Below are 16712 nucleotides of genomic sequence, written 5' to 3'. Positions count from 1 at the left end.
ATGTTAGCAGCAACTGGGAGTTCAGGTAGGATCATTCTAGCTGTACTAACTGAAAGATTAAAAGCTTGGTCTAGTTATGAGCAGAGCACTGCAGAGCACTGGACGTTCGTCAGCAGGCCACCTCATGGAAGTTACATTTCTGTGGCAAATAGCATGGTAGAGAGGGAAGACAGAATTTTGTTCATGTCCCAAAAGGATGCTCTACAGCAAGAGTCAGGCTCAGCATACTTGATAAGCACCTGACATAATGTGAAGCTCATAATCTTTTAGGAGTCTTTTATGCATAAACTGTATTTTCTTAACAGATTTGAACTGGGTACAGTGCATGAGGCAAGAACACACACTAAAGTAGAGATAAATTAAAACATGAAAAGCTACCTGTGAAAATAACCCAATTTTATCAGTAATGGGGGTCCCTCGGCATAAATACTATGTATCAAAGCAGCCTAACAATCCCGGCAAAAGAGGCTGCATGTTTAATGTTACACAGTTGGTGCAAAGTCTTCTCCAATATAGTTTATGCAGTGGTGCTGATAAAAATATTAAAGTTGCTGAGCAAAAGCTTTGTGAAAAAACATCCCTGTCTGGTATGGAACACGTCAGTGGGAAGGATGTGAAAGAAGTATAGCGTGCATTCAGCTGCTGTTTGAGCCGCCAAAAAAGCATCCATGTTAGCCAGATACCACCCGGCAAATACAATGAGTAGATTGACCTTCTGGGAGGAAATATCTGACAAAGATGTATGGAATAGAAGACAAAGAACAAAGCATTTCATTTTGATAGAAATGCGTTTGCCATACTTATTCAGAGTTGGTCTAAGTATTCGGAATGGACGGGAATGATCCAGTAATTTCAATACAGAGTGCCTGAATAGCCCAATACATTTCAAGATGAATAAAAATCATTGACTCTTTGGCTGTAAGCCAAGAGACTTAATTTGGTGATGAAGGCATCTGATCTAATGAGGACAAATGAGTTCCGTCTAACAATGCTGTTTGCTGGTGTTCCCGTTTCCCATGACTTACTATTTTATATTCACCTTTTTAAGAATACTCTAATTTCCCTTTTCCCCTAAGCCTTATAATACAGCATAAAAAGGATTTTTACATAGACAAACCATATACATCTACAAATGATACTGTAAAAGTGCAGTATCATCTGGCAGATATATCTGGCTATTTGAAAGGCAGTTTTAAAGGTGAAAGACAGTTCAAACTCTTTGAAACCACTGGAAATCCAAAGACAGAAGCAACTTTGCAGCGCCTGACTTTTAACCAGTGTACACAGAGTTGTCACGTCTCAACACACCAGGCTCCAGCCGGACTCCCCCTGAGGGGCACCGCTAGCAGCCGTCAGCTGCCGCCGGTACACGCTGGAGCTCTGCAGCGCCCACACGCCGGCGGCGCCTCTCCCACGCAGCAGGCCGGCCCGGGAAGGCACGTACAAGGCCGAAGGGAGAATCAAGGGTCGCTGCTCCGGCTCCCCGGAGGCCACGTTAATCTTTCATCTCAGAGGCGCTCGCGGACGGGCGGCCCGCCGGCGGCAATGGCTCCCCTGAACGGCGCGGCCGCCTCCGGGGCCGCCCCGGCGGCAGCCAATCGGGTGTGGGAGCGGCCTCAGGGAGCTGCCCGAGAGCGGGGCGGCGGGGTGCCGCGGGGGGACTGTGGGGCTAAGCCCATTCCCCCACTCCCGGCTGCCGCAGCGCCCCCGGCTATAGCCGCCCGCCCACCCGGCCGGCCGCGCCCCTCCCACCCCACTGCGCCGCCCGCCCGCCTTCCCCGGCCCTCCTGGCCCGGCGCCCGTCCCGCCTCCCCGCTCCTGGCCGGTGTCCCGCTGGCCGCCTCACAGCCCGGTGTATGTGCGGTAACAACATGTCGGCGCCGCTCCCCGCTATCGTCCCGGCCGCCAGGAAGGCGACGGCTGCCGTGAGTGCGGGCAGGGGGCGAGCCGCGGGGAGGCGCCGGCGGTCGGCGGGCCGTCCTGGCGGGCGGTGGCCCCCACCTCGCTTTGTTCTCGGCTGCGGCCTCAGCCCCGGGCAGGGGGTGGCCGCAGCGGCCCCGCGGCCTGGGGGCGACGCCGCCGTCAGGCCCGGCCCGGCCCGGCCCGGCTCGGCTGACGGCGGACGGGACCCACGCTGCCGCCGGGCAGACGCCTGCCTGGTGTGAGGGGGTACGGCGGGGCGGCCTGGCCCGGGCAGGTTGACAGGTCTCTCCCGTTACTTTCCTGCCAGAGCCGGGCCGGGCTCGGGCCCAGGGTCCCGCACCCTTCACGGCTGGAGTCAGCGCCGGGCAGGGGAAGGTCATCGGTGTCGGTGGGGGCCGCGCCGCCCTCCGCGCCCGGCGAGGGCCCCGCGGCGCCGTGTGCCGGCCGAGGGCGGGGAGCGCCCGTTGATGGCGGCGGGGAGGCCGCGGGGGGAGAACTGGGATGGGAAGTGAATGAAGCAGAGTTTTCTTCCGAGAAAGTCGCGTCGTGCTCCGAACCGTGTGTGATCTTGCGTGGGCGTGTGTAGTACGTGGGTTGGGTACGTTTACAGTTCAGTGATCTTATACCGCTATGTTATTTTTTTTTTCCTTTAGGTCATTTTTCTTCATGGATTGGGAGATACTGGGTGTGTATTCTGATCTATTACATACTTAAAAGCTACTATAGTTTCAAATATAAGGCTGCCTGTTTTAAAGATGTGAGCAGTTAAAAGTTACTTAAGCTTCATATTTTGCCCATAATTGACTGCAGTGGCTGACAACAGATGAAATTTAATATATGCTGGAATGATGATATCTATTTATTCAAAATTTCCCTGCGTAAGTCCTTAAAAGCTTTTTCTCCCCTCTTTTTAATCACTTGCCTAATTTGATCTGAATGTGATCCCTCTTTTGTTCTGGAGTCAAAATTGGTGGAAAAAGAAGTCTGGGTTTCTATCTTTCGTTTTCCTGAGAGTGGGTTCCTGGGTATTCCTGTGGTTGTCTAAATCTAGAGTTCTCTTTTTTTGCAGACTTGTGCGTTGCTGGTTTGCTAGTAGGTGCAGTTAGGCCATGGTTTCTTCTTCAGTATGTCACACATTAAAATCCAGGCTCACTTGATTAGTAGTTGCCTAATGTCTACGGATTTCTCTATCTGAAATACGGTCTTCTGACTCCAAAAAAAAAAACCCCAAACAAGCTGTGAAATGCCCTGTTCCTTGGAAATAACAGGCCTTGTTCCTGTTATTTCCACGTTTGAGTAGAGATGGAAAGAGTAGGGAATTTCTGCAAGGTGTTCTAGGTGTGGTCTAATGTTTCCATTTGAAGCTCTGTGTGTTGAGATATAAGCATACATTCATTAAAGCCATAAGTTAGGAGTGTGTTGAAACCATTTTTTTTTGTAGAAAACTTCAAAGGAATTGGCACTTAGATACTGAAAATAAGTAGCATGTTTGTCTGTTGTGCTCCCTTATGGGCAAAATTACATAGTATTTTTTAAGAACTCCGTTTTTGTTACCTGGAACTTGAAACTGGCCTCTAGGTTGGAACTTGCAATGTTTAAGACATGAACTTCTGAAGAACTAAAAAAAGAGTCAGCTGTCAAAATTGAAACTTAGCATAACCTGGGCACTTAATAAGTTAAAGAGTCAAGTCCATGCACCTGGCAGTGTTCTACAAGTGGAGATGTTTGCTCTCGTTTGTTGTGCTGACACACCACCTTGTTTGCATTATCCCTCTTCCTTTCTGCTGGTAGGACGCAGCTGAGGCAGCAGTGCTTCCTGCATCTTGGCAACAAATGTTCAGCAAGTGATTGCAGAATCTTTTGAGTCTTTGGAATTTGAGTCCTTTCTTGGGTTGATGTTGGTTTTGGCAAGGGGAAAAAACACAAGAGACTGGCTCTTTAACATGAATTGTATTCCTTGTACAAACGTGGTATTTCTATTTTGGTGACAAAGCTAATGTGCAGTCTCAAGCTAGCAAATGCACTGAGCGTACTGGAATGTATGCATTAACAAGTCCTAACACCTCTGTGGAAATACAGTGATTTAACTGTATTTGTTCCTCTAGTCCGCTGCAGATCAGATTAGCTAAAACTGCCTTTGACACACTGCTATTTTTTTCCCAAAAAAGCCATAGCAGTAACCCAAAAAAGAATTGTCTGAAAAGAACTAATTAACAATTTTATAATTTCGGACAGTTTAACTGACTTGTTGTACTTCACATGAATTTTTAAATTGCTCACTTCAGTTTACCACCTGTATTTTTCTTACTCTGAGAAGGTTATGTTCTTTTTCTCTCTTAGCTCCTATATAAATGGCACTTAACAATTGGTACATACTTGTCAAAATCTGAACAAAAGGTACAACATAGAGGATTGTTCTAAAGAGTCTGTGTAAATGTGTACGATGTTGCTTTCCAAAGTTGTCAAATTAATCTTTAGAGTTGGCTAAAAAAAGTTCCCAGATTCTTACCTAACTAGTTTTTCTCAGCCATATTTCTCCTTTAGATTCTTGTTTGTCCTTCTGTGATACTACAAATATTATGCAAGTAGTATCACCCACAATTTGTTAATGATATATATAAAAGTATTGGTAGGAGGTAGGCTGGGATATACAGCCAGTGTTTCAAATGTCTGTGCTGTCTGTGTGTTTGAAATGTCTTTAACTTTAGGTAGCGTACATTAACTTTTCAGGATGATATTAAAATTAAAACTAAACCAAACATGCTTTCATGGCTTGTCTGCTGTTGGTCTGATTAGTTCAGCTGTGTCACTGATGAATTTGTTACAGGTGTTTTCTGCTTAGAATCAACTTTCCAGTATCTAGTTTAGTGGGTGAGTTAGGAATACTGAATAATGAGAAAAATCACAAAATACAGGTACTGTTGAGTGTTCTGGAAAGCAAAGTGCAGGCACAGGCAGTGGTTCTGCACAGGTTCAGATTTGGGTCCAGCTCGGTTCATGTCTAGATGAGCCCTGGAGTGAGTCTTTCAGAGCTGTTTATTTAAATTATGGTTTCCAGTTTTCTGGTTTGTAGCAAGCTTGATAACTTACCTGCTGTGCAGATCTCACATTGTTCTGGGCGTTCATACAGCAGCATGTGCTTGAGATTAGAAAACTGCCTGCAATCTGGAGTGTTGTTCTGGTCTGCCTGAATCTGAGAGCATTTGAGCTGAGCCAAAGTTGATATGTCTGATTGATTAGGTTGGCTCGATGTGGAGTAAGCTTAGGTTTTGGTTTGCTAATCTCCCACATTAAGAAATTTGGTTCAGAAAGAGCAAAGTTGGCTGTGAAAGAAGCTGCCTTAACTCTACAAGAGCAGCAAAGCAGCCTCTGGGCTAGAGCTGCCTGGAAGCCGTATAGTTAATAAACCCAGCCAGATAGAGAGCAGGCTTTGCCTAGAGCCAAAGTGGTATTTCTGCAGCTCTGCCACAACTATGATAGTCAAATTAGATAAAGTGTCCCTGGCTGTATATATGCAACAAATATTCAGAGGCAGAACAAACCTTTGAAGTTTAGTACTACATTCATAGCATACTGCAGTTGATGTAAACATTTTCTAGAAATGTGTTGTCAGGGTTTAAAGCTGGGCCGGCTATTAAACCTGTGGCAGACGCTCTCTGTTAACCCTCCCCACCCCGCACCTGAAGGGAAAGGGAAAAAGGGAGAGAGACTTATGGGTTGGAAAGTTAAAACAGTTTTAATAAACTATAATAATGAAAAAGAGTATAATAATAATATTGGAATAATCAAATATATACAAATATATACAAAACCAAGACTGAGCTCCCCCGATGTTGGCCACGTCACCACCAGCACTGCAGGGCAGGCTCCGAGAAGGCCCAGGCTGGGCCCAGTGACGGTTAAGAGCTGGATTCAGGGATGCACAGATCAGGATCGGGGGCAGCAGGAAAACGGACAGAGTCCTCCTCGGACACTGGCCAAAGGCTCAAGCCGCAGAAGCGGCCCGAAGCAGCAGCAGCACCCAAAACCAGCAGAAGCAGCAAGGAAAGGTGGCAGCAGGAACGCCGAGACCCTCGTGATCCTCCCGCTTTATACTGAGAATGACATGTATGGGATGGAATACCTTCGTTGGTCAATTTTGGGTCACCTGCCCTGTCCGCTCCTCCCTGCAGGTGCGACCCCCCTTCGGCTCTTCACTCGTAAGCAGTGAGGAATTTAGCAGTGACCTTGGTTTCTCTAAGAACAAGTACAGCAAGAGCCTTTCTGCATAACATCCCTACCGGTGCCTCAGCGATAACTACAAACTTCGAGTGTTATCAGTCCTAGAAGCAGACACCGTCTGCAAAACGTGCAGTTACTTTCAGAAAGTGCAGTTACTGAGAAGAGACTTAGCTGAAAGTAAAAATCGCTGAAAGTAAAAATCACTGAAAGGAAAATTGGCCTGGTTTGGGCCAAACCAGGACATGTGTTTATATTGATCTAATTCGGCATATTTCATACTTGCCCTGTGCTGTTGCACCAACATAGAAATAAGAGCTGAGCCAAAACATAAATGCCATTTAATATATTTTTTGTTAACAGGCATGGATGGTCAGAAGCACTTGCAGGTATCAAAAGCCCCCATGTAAAATACATTTGCCCACATGCGTAAGTTTATAACTTTTCTTGTTTTACATTTTTCTATAGAGTTACTTATTAAGACACTTGCAGAGAAGATGAAGTCAAATGGGATTTGGATGTCTCTGCATTTCATTTTTATATAAAAAAACACTCTAATGCTGTTAAATATTTTGTTATTTTTAGCAACTGCTGTGTGATTTACTTTATGGCAAAACTGCATTTTTACTCATATTTTGCTTTTGTTACTAATTCAGACTGAAAACGTATTTGGAAAGTTTTATGTGCAAAGTTAGATTGTTTTGACTTTATGTTTTCACTGGATTGAGTAGTTTGCTTTTTTTTTCCCCAACAGTCATTTGTTAAAAGCCAGTCTTAACAAGGAATAATTTTTTTGTAGTTTACTGACTATTAATACTTTGTATTAGGTACATGTACTTCTTAAACTCACGTGCATGTATAGTAGATGAAATTTCCCTATTAACTACAGGAAGTTTCAAAGATTCACAGGATATTCATATTTCCAGCAAATAATGCAATTTGAGATGTCTTTGTCCAGTTTGAGAAGCGAAATACTTCTGAGCAGGGTCAAGAGTCCAATTAGGTATAATCTTAATGTATGTTAACACAAAATTCAGATTGTCTTTTGCTGCAACAATCATGGGAGACGGGGAGCAGGGATGATAGGGAGATAAGTAAGCGATATTGTGTTGTAGTACTGATTACTGGGCTGTGATTTATTTATTTATTTTACCACATGGCCACACTTTGCTGAGCCATTCAAAAAGCTCTTAGCAATATCTGCTGTTCTCTTTGCTTGCCCTTTGACTTCTTTCAGTCTTTCCCTGCAGAACTTAATGTTCTTCTATTTCAGTAGATTAAAACTAGAGCCAGATTTGATCCATTGGAGTTGTCTTGGTGTGTCTGAAAAGATGCCATACAGCAGCATAAGGGTGGGAATGAGTCCTGCAATGAAGGCAGGCATTGCCTAAGCAGATTCTGCTGTTGAGAGAAGCATCTCTGGCCAGACTCATATCTGCCACTGTGCTGCATTGGGCTGCTTCGTTAAGTTTGCTGATGCTGCTGAGTAAGGTGCCTTCATCCACTGGGCATGCGTATAGAACTGTGATAAATAACTGTTACTTCGAAATAACTAATTGAAGTACATGTGTGTTATATATATCGATATATCTCATATGTATATGCTGTATATGCACACACACACATATATGTTTATATAAAGCAGCCCATTAATATTTTGCTTGCTCTTCACAGAGGGTGGTAACCAGCTCTGAATACTAAAGTGTGTTTGGGCTGGCAGGTTTCAAGAGAGATTTCTTGAAGAGATGCTACAAAGTAGCTAATGTTAATTATGGTTTAAAAGTAAGACAGAATTAGGGATATGTAATTTCATGACGTAACTGCATCTGCATTATTACATTTCAATATATGTCTTATGTCAGTGTGGTTCATTCTCATTTCTAGGCCAGTTATGCCAGTTTCTTTGAACATGAACATGGCTATGCCATCATGGTAAGTATTAGTTCAATTGCAGATGATTCTAATCAAGGTATCTAGGGATTTGAACTCATTGTTCTTAATTAAAAATTATGAACAACCTGAATGGCTAGTTTTAATCATATGTAAGTATGACAAACTTTTTGCTTTAGTTCTGTTCTTACAAAAGGGCTCTCACGAGTATGCTCTAAATCCTTGTGTATCTATGGTAATGGTTATTCCTCAGGACTGATCTGTAAGTTTTAAAATAAAAAACCCACTTATTTCACAAGTATAGCCTGTATTGTGTGTGAATTCATAGTCAGCAGCAGTAGAGACTTGCAATGGAAACATTATTGCCACTAGTGAGTAATATTTGGTGAGTCAGTGGGATATCTAGAACCTATTCTTTAGAACATCCATTCTGAATAGAAAGCAAGAAAAATATAGTAGATTTCAGTGGTGTTAAACCAGTCCTCTTCAGGTTTTTTTTCTCAAGTAACTTGTGTTTGTTTTTCTTATATTTCTGCAAGCAGTCTTTTAATTTTGTACATGCAATTGATACATTGAAATTCCTGCTGATATTTTTGGAGCAAATATCAAAACTAAGGTGCTTAATCTGCAGTGAATTACAGAAGACAGCAAAACTCAGAAGAGCTTTGTTGACTAGATCTAGCCTTTTAGCCACATTCACAGACTGTCCACTATTTCTTCTAAACTATGAGTGGTTGGTATTAACTAATATGTCATCTAACTTTTTTATCTGGAAGATACCTGAGTTTTATTATTTGTGTTATAGGGAAGTGGAATGGATGCTCTAATGAGTAATTCTCGTGTTGATATTTTTGTAAGGTTTGATATCATTGGACTTTCTCCAGATTCACAAGAAGATGAAGTTGGGATCAAGCAGGCAGCGGAGAATGGTATGCTTATGAGTAATTTTTATGGCTTCAAAGTACTTCCATGTATTCTTAAAAATGAATTATCAGTCTGAAACAGATTTTTCCAAAGACAAAACTGTTAGGGAAAGTAATATGTATATATAGTATTATTGCTGATCAAAGTTTGGCTAAGTGTATAGTTTGTTTTGTGGTTTTGTTTTTTTAAACTTCATGAATAGGTAGAGTAATTCACCAGTACAAACACTTCATGCTTTCAAATACGAAATGTACATGGGAACCAGTGTACTCTTTTTTGAGAGCTTCTGGGTAGCACACCGGGTTAGAGCTGTACGGGCATCCACTTGTGATGCTGGATAGTTGGAAGAGAATGCCATCTTCTTGGCAGTGGGGCTTTTGCGAGACTTACTTGCATGTTTTTCTCTTTGGAAATGGTACAGTGGCACTGGAATTTCTGATCATGCTCTAGATCTTTTGATACTTTTAATGTATAGCAGACTAGATTTTCCTTTCACTATCTTTCTCTTGACATCAGGGAGAGGTCTCTCTCCTCTTCTAGACTTTGTACAGAATGGAGTGGTTTTTAACTACTCATCTTTATTTATGTTGCAGTTAAAGCACTGATAGATCAAGAAGTAAAAAATGGAATTCCTTCTAATAGAATTATTCTGGGAGGCTTTTCTCAGGTAAGGTATGGTTGGAAAGAACTGTGTCTTTTTCTAGGGAAGTAACCTAGCTTTCCTAATGTGGGAAATCCAATGAATTGAAAAGAGCTGATGTTAGGAACTTCTAAAATTTTAAGGTATCAATTTTCCTCTGCCTTAACAAGTGAAGTTTTTTAGTTTTATGCAAATAATTGCTATTCACTGGAAAATGAACGTGCATGTGGAAAAAAGATACTAAAATTAATAGTATTTTTGAAGCCTTTATGCACGTAACTTACGTGGCTTTGCTTGAAAATCTTGATAGTATTTTTAATTTAACTTTAATTTGGTAGATATTGGGAAACTCTTCCGTTCATACTTGTAACACATCTGTGGTAGGTAGGTTAATAGATTAATTGGTCCATACACCAACTCCCCAGTCTGCAAGCAAGTAAATTAAAGTAGTGGTAATACTGTCATGAGTGACAGTGCTTTATTTCGTGTTTTGGTTTTGTTTTTTTTTCCCCCAGCTGTTAGTTACAGTAAATTTGCTGGTTTACTTCTGAATTGATCACATGGACTTAGAAAAAGCAAAATAAATGTTGTACAGGAATACTGGTTTTAGTGTTGGTTCTAAGGATGAATAGATTGAAATAGAAAAAAGAACTTTAAAGGGGAAACCAGAGATGTTGAAACAAGCATTAAAAGGAACATTATCATCACCATTCTAATACTTATATCTCTTTTATGTTAGGGAGGTGCTTTATCATTGTATACAGCTCTTACAACACAACAAAAATTAGCAGGTGTTGTAGCCCTCAGCTGTTGGCTTCCTCTACGGGCTTCCTTTCCTCAGGTATTTATGTTTCTTTCCTAAGCTAATTTGCACTTGGGGAGTGAGTATATCTGAAGACTGTATCTTGTGAAGAAATGAGTGGCCATCGTTACTACCGAATATTGACAGTTGTTTGATAACTCAGAAGTTTTTAAAATGGGGCCCTGGAGTTTTAGAGTTTGGCAAGTAGGGAAAACGAGGAAATAATAGCTATCTGTGCTTAAAATGACATTCCTAGGAAGCTTAAAGGATACAGCAAATTTTCCTTGAAGATGAATTTTCTATTTGCCATTGGTTCCATCTGCAAGGCACTATCTTATTAGAGATTAGGTATTTAAACAAAGTATCAGTTTTTTTCCTTGGCCAGAAATCTTGTTCTTCTGTTCTGAAATTAGTGCCAAAATTTTATTTGCAGGTTTTTGAACTTAATGTGTTGTCAGGCACAGAGCTTACTTCATAAGCAACTTGCAGACCATACATTGTGTTTTTTTTTCCTTCAGAGTTCAACTTAGTCATGCCACAGGGCGTAGTGACCGTGGGGTTATTTTATCTCAAAGATGTTAGACTTCCCTTCACTTACTGTCTCTTTCTTCTTTTCTCCCCTCTAATTCCACCCCTAACAGGGCCCTATCAGCGGTGTCAACAAGGAGATTGCTGTTCTTCAGTGCCATGGGGACTGTGACCCATTGGTTCCTTTAATGTTCGGTTCTCTCACTGTTGAGAAGCTAAAGCGTATGATAAATCCAGCCAATGTATCCTTCAGGACTTACTCTGGCATGATGCATAGCTCATGTATTGAGGTAATTTTCTTAATATACAATGTTTTAGCTTTGTATGGTTCATTTTTTTCCCTCAAAACAAATACGTATTGGGTGGGGATTTTTTTGGGTTGTTTTTTTGGGAGGGGGGCGTTTGGTATGTTTGTTTTTTTTTTTTATAACAAGTGCTCAATGCTCGTGACTTATTTTAGTGAGTAACTGAATGCCTGTCTGAAAAAGCATCCAAGGCAAAAGTTTATATGACTAGTGGGAACTTCCTCATAAGATTGTATTTTTGGGACTAGGCTAGTTGGTCTATAAAATAATCTTTTTTTTTTTTCCCCTTAATTTTTGTTATTTGCTTACTAAAAAAAAAAAAATCACTGAATTGGAAGGCAGATTCTCACAGTGTAAATCCAACTTGGTATTTTGGATAAAAGAAACTTGTTCATTCCATGGATAGAGACATCAAAGGAATGGGGAGGGAGGGTTGATGCTATGGAAGAGGCAGCCTCAGAAGCTATATTTATGCTTCTGGCTCAGCAGGCAGCTGAGTTGATGTAATGGCTTGTTGCTGCCAGAAAGGGGTGGACTAGTTCCCTCTGCTCATGACCTTGTGGCCTTCTCTTCCTTCTTGCACCAGCTTTGGAGTTGATCAGAAACTTCTTTGAACCATTTGAACTTGCTAAAATGGCAAAAGCTGCTGGCTTCAGTTTTTGCAGCTGTAGTGAGTTGAAGCATCAGAACTCACACAAAGTAAACGGTAGGAGCAAGAAACGGAAGAGGAGGCAAGGAACAAGTCTGCCATTTGTCAGCAGCAGTAACTTTGTTAATTTGGATTGTTTCATCTTGTGGGAACTGTACCCTTGGACAACCTCTTTGGGACATTTACACAGTAGTATTGTGTTTAGGCAGTAAAAGCATTGACTTGTCACACAAATGTATTAATAATGTGCTCTTTCTTACAACATTGACTTAATAGAAAAATAAATTTAAATTATTTTTTACATGGATTGGTTTTCCAGTCTAGTTTGCTGTATTCCTTTTCCTTAAGGAAGGAAGCATCGTGAACGTGAAACTAAATGGTTAGGAGGAGTAGCTGCTGGATTTTCACACTACTGCTAACTTGCAAAAGTTTAAAGTCTACATGAAGCTACGGCCTTAGCTACGTTCAAATCCTATCTATGCTCAGCCTGATGTTGTTCAGATCACTTGATGATTAATATGTAGCTTGCCAGCTCAACTTCATAGAGAGAGAAAAAAAGTAGTCTTTGCTCTTTTTCTTGTATTTTAGCCTCTTCTGAATGCATAGTGCCTTGAAGAGTTATCAGCCTTGACTTGTTGTGTGCAAAGTGGTATGATTTTATCAAGTAACTAATTACTCAATATTTGTAGCCCAGCTGCTCACTGTAACTGAAATGCTGAAACATGATTTAGTGTAGCTGAATATATATTAGTAGGGAACTTCAACTAATACATACTTTTATCTTTAAACAGGAGATGATGGATGTAAAACAGTTCATAGACAAACATCTACCCCCCGTAGACTGAAATGATATGTGAGAAGCCTTCTATATAAATACACCAGCATCAACTGTGGTAGAGTGTTAATCTTTTCATATACCTGATAGGAAGCATTACTTCTATACCTACAGTGTTACTACTGTGTTGCAAATTTATACTTAGGATGAGGATTAAATAATGCACATGTACAAGAAATGATGATCTTTTTAGTATTAATCGTCCACTGGTGGGACTGTATGAATGAGGCAGCTAGGTAACAATGACAGAATGTAACCTAAGCACACTGTTTAATACGTCTGGGGTTTTTTTTGATTGCAGAATTTTAAACTTATTGTACAAGTAATTGAAAACTAAATTTAAGTGAGCAACATAAATGTGACCGGTTTAGTTATACTTGAGACATGATTTGTTCTTAATACTCATTGAAAACATACTAAAACACTTCCTTTATGTAATGGATGCATAAAGTACACAACATGTAAGATAGTGGGGTTATGATGGTAAAATAAATGTTACCAAGACCAAAGCTTTAAATATTAAATGTTAATTGTTACTCCAGATAAGGAGGGTTGTTCTAGAATGGCTAGAAGTCAGTGAAGGTATTTCCTATATCTAAACCACCTCAGTTTTTAACTGTTTTCATATAGATAGTTATTGTGGAAATTCTAAAGAGACTCATTCCTTGTTAGACCGTTATTTGTCTCTTATTGTTCTTTTTTTTTTTTTGATTACTGTAAACTCATGTCAAATGCTGACTTGGAACGGAATTCTGAAGAAGTGCATAGGATTAATTTGAGTTTCATTTTAAAATTCCTGGGTTTGTCCTGAATATTCATCTTGTGCTTTAGTTTTTGTAGCTTTCATTTGTGTAAAAGTGTTGATATATTTTACATAACCATATAGTTTTGATTTTTCTGTCTGCTTTGGAACAACTAACTGAAAACAATGCAGCTGTGTAGTTTTGTTTATTGTTGAAGTCTCATCTGTAACACAGACATTGACTAATGTGAATTCTTTTTAAATGGAAATATAAGTGCAATTGGCATATAACTTAAAGTTGATAGCATCTAATACTTTATTGCATGTTGAGATTTGAGTGTTTCTGAAAAAGAGCAAATAATTTTATTTTCAAATATATCATTCTACATTTCCCTAGATCAGTATAGCCTAGCAATATGAAGGCCTACTATGGGGAAAAAAAATCTACGAGATACGGAATGTCTCTTCTTTCAGAAGCTTAAAACTCTAGAACGCACTGAGTTACAGAAATCAATGCAAGCTCACCAGCTTTTTGCAGTTAAAAGCCATAATTTACTTCTGGAAACAGCTGTTCTGTAGAGTTCAGAGGCTGTCACCGTGCTTAGGAATGTTTAAAAAATACACTATAGTTTTCACTACATAATATGCTGCAAAACAATGTTCTATACTATAATATGTTTGTAGGCAAAGAGTATTCCTATTTTGGATGCATCTGTGTTGTGAGCACTGTGCTTCCTACCTGCATTTCAGGTACATTCCCCTCTCCGAGCTTAATCAAGTGGTCCTCTTAACAGTGTCTATGGATTTACGTCTGAGGCATCTGCCAGTACAAATGCATAAATGGGGACTTACACTTTTTTATCTCTTCTTTAACACAGCTGCTGCCAGAAATCTGACTTATTCACCTAGTGCAAGTTCTCAGTTTTCAGTGTTTTTCTTCATATGTATTGCACTTCATTTTTAGGAAGCTGTTTTTCTTTTTTAATCCAGTTTCTCTGGATTATTAAACATCTCTTAATATGTAAAATTGAAAAAGATTTTTTTTTCTAAATCGTATTGAAACACTTTTAGATATTCCATCTGTGTGTTTGAGAGGGCATGTCTATTAACTTTGAAGTTTAATTAGTCTTTTCCCTCAGTCAGTGTGTTCTATTTATCCACCAATTTGTCCTTCAGTTAATTTAGTTTGCAGAAGAAACCATAATATCCTTACTGTAGTTGTGCCAAAGTTCTGTTGAGAAAACAATATGTCCTAGCTTGGAGTCATTCCCAAATTGCATTAGCTAATTTTGCAGTCCTGCTGAATTGCAAACTTGGTAAGCAAACTATCTGTTATTTCTCCTAGTTTTTAGATTTGTCTTCATTCCCCTGTTGCTGAAATTCCCTGACTATTGGCATGTTTCCAAAGTTCTGCACAAGCTTCTAATTTTTCCTTTATTATTTTCTTGTTCTGTTTGTAAATTGTTTGATAATGCAGTTCAGCTGTCTTGTTCAGCTTCTAATTGACTGTGTGCTCATTTCACATTTTCTTTCTTCTGTTAGAAATACTTTTTTAAAGCCATTCTAAGATGTTAAAATGAGATCAGTCCTAGCTTTATTCTGTGTTAGCTTCTTAACACTTTCTTCAATTTGGTGAACTGGGTTCACAGCTTGTGGTCACTTTCTAGTACTTAGGCATTTTAATCCAACTCAGTTTCATCTGTCGTCTCCATGATGCTTTCAGATGTTTTCTAGAAATGCTTTGTGTGCTGACTTTGTTCAAATACTCAGCTATCACAACAAGCTTTTTTTCATACTGTTGTTTTGATGCTTGCTTTATCTACAAAGAGCTGTGTTACCAAAGTAAATGTTGTGACTTATTTGGAATGTCTGTATTCTAGCAATTCTTCTTCCCCTCAAGTTGTTTTTTTTTTGCAGAGGTATATGAATATGTTGTAGTTGGGAGTTGTTAAAGAGCCCAGAAGCTAGAGGAAACTTCAAGGATGTATTTGAAGCCTATCCTGTCTCCTTACATATTACAGTGTGTATCTTGAGCTCCTGTCTTTTGTAACTTCCCAGGTAGTTGGAAGGCTGTGTGTATGATCTTGCAGCTGAACTTCTTCACTACCTGAAGTGATTTGGTGCTGGGATTTTTGTCATGATTGCATGTATTTTTTCGCTGAATCATAGCTCAGTCTGGTTTGAGGGTTTTCATAATATTCTATTAAAATGGAGAAGTTGGGTAGTCAGTGTTTTAAATGTGAACGTCCTATCCTCATGAACTACAATTTGAAACTGTCCAATAATGAAGGTTTTTTTTTTTAATGTTAGACTTTCCCCAAAAGGGGATAATGTCTGTGAAACCTGTGAAAGCATTGATACGAAGATTGCTTGCAGATTAGTTTGTTTCAGTGGGTCTCTAACTCCCTAATGCATTTTTAATTTCAAAATGGTACTTAAATTTGACTGCAGGTTTGTGCAGTCAGAAGTCTGACTTCTTGCTGGAATATGTTGCCCACTTCTTAATAAATATGTTGAATTATGTATTACAAGCCAAATCTTCCAGCCATTCTTGAAGTAAACCTGTACTGGGGTCTGTACTGTGGTGAGGGCTGTATGCTTTGGTCTCTTCCTCTTATCTTGTATAATTACAACACAGTAGATTGGTAACAGTACTGTACACTGTATTAGAACTGTTAATTAAAACATGTTCTCTCTAATGGAGTATACTGCACTTCATTGAAATCATTAGGATGCATCGTTTATGTAGAGGTGCTATTTGTGTTGATGGATATGACTGAGAACAAATTGTTGATGAAGCCATATGTACAAGGCCTGTGTATCTTAAATTTTATAACGAAATACTGAACACTTTCTCTTTGTGTTATGAAATATAAGCCATTTATATTTAATATAAACATCTAAGATGTAATTTACTTGTTTTATTTTTGATAAGAAGTCTTAACTTTGGAAATTATTTCTGTAGTAGGGAAAACGTAAAAGCTTTCAATTTTTATCATTGTGAAATAAATTTGAATCGGTGTTTGGGCAAGTGCTAAAGACTTTTTCCATACTTACCTGGAAGAAGTTGAGCTTTCATGTGCTGTGAGACAGGCGCTTTAGAGGCTTCTTGCAAATGTATTGCATGGTAATGTATGCATAATGCTATAATACAAAAGAATGATGATTTGTAGTTACTGAAAAGAAAAAACGCTTGCTGATTTATGTTTTCTACATTGTTGAGAGAATGCTAAATATGATTTGATTTTTTTTTTAA

The 16712-nt window shown here is 39.8% G+C and overlaps 1 protein-coding gene across 2 annotated transcripts; it reads left to right on the top strand.

Annotated features, from left to right (window-relative positions):
* Window positions 1-1811: 1811 nt before the first annotated feature.
* LYPLA1 (lysophospholipase 1) lies at window positions 1812-16712 on the top strand. Of its 2 annotated transcripts, XM_068397314.1 has the most exons (10): window positions 1812-1925; window positions 2577-2608; window positions 6505-6570; window positions 8026-8073; window positions 8890-8960; window positions 9549-9622; window positions 10335-10436; window positions 11039-11215; window positions 12671-12772; window positions 15374-16712. In XM_068397314.1, exons 1-9 carry the CDS (start codon window positions 1857-1859, stop codon window positions 12722-12724), a joined length of 693 nt encoding a protein of 230 aa, XP_068253415.1. In that variant the 5' UTR covers window positions 1812-1856; the 3' UTR covers window positions 12725-12772; window positions 15374-16712. The 2 variants fall into 2 exon arrangements, with proteins under 2 accessions (XP_068253415.1, XP_068253414.1); XM_068397313.1 differs by having other exon boundaries at window positions 12671-16712.

The sequence above is a fragment of the Nyctibius grandis genome, chromosome 3 (genome assembly GCF_013368605.1).
Source record: "Nyctibius grandis isolate bNycGra1 chromosome 3, bNycGra1.pri, whole genome shotgun sequence".
NCBI classification, from domain to species: Eukaryota; Metazoa; Chordata; class Aves; order Nyctibiiformes; family Nyctibiidae; genus Nyctibius; species Nyctibius grandis.
This window is presented reverse-complemented; position numbering and strand designations above follow the sequence as displayed.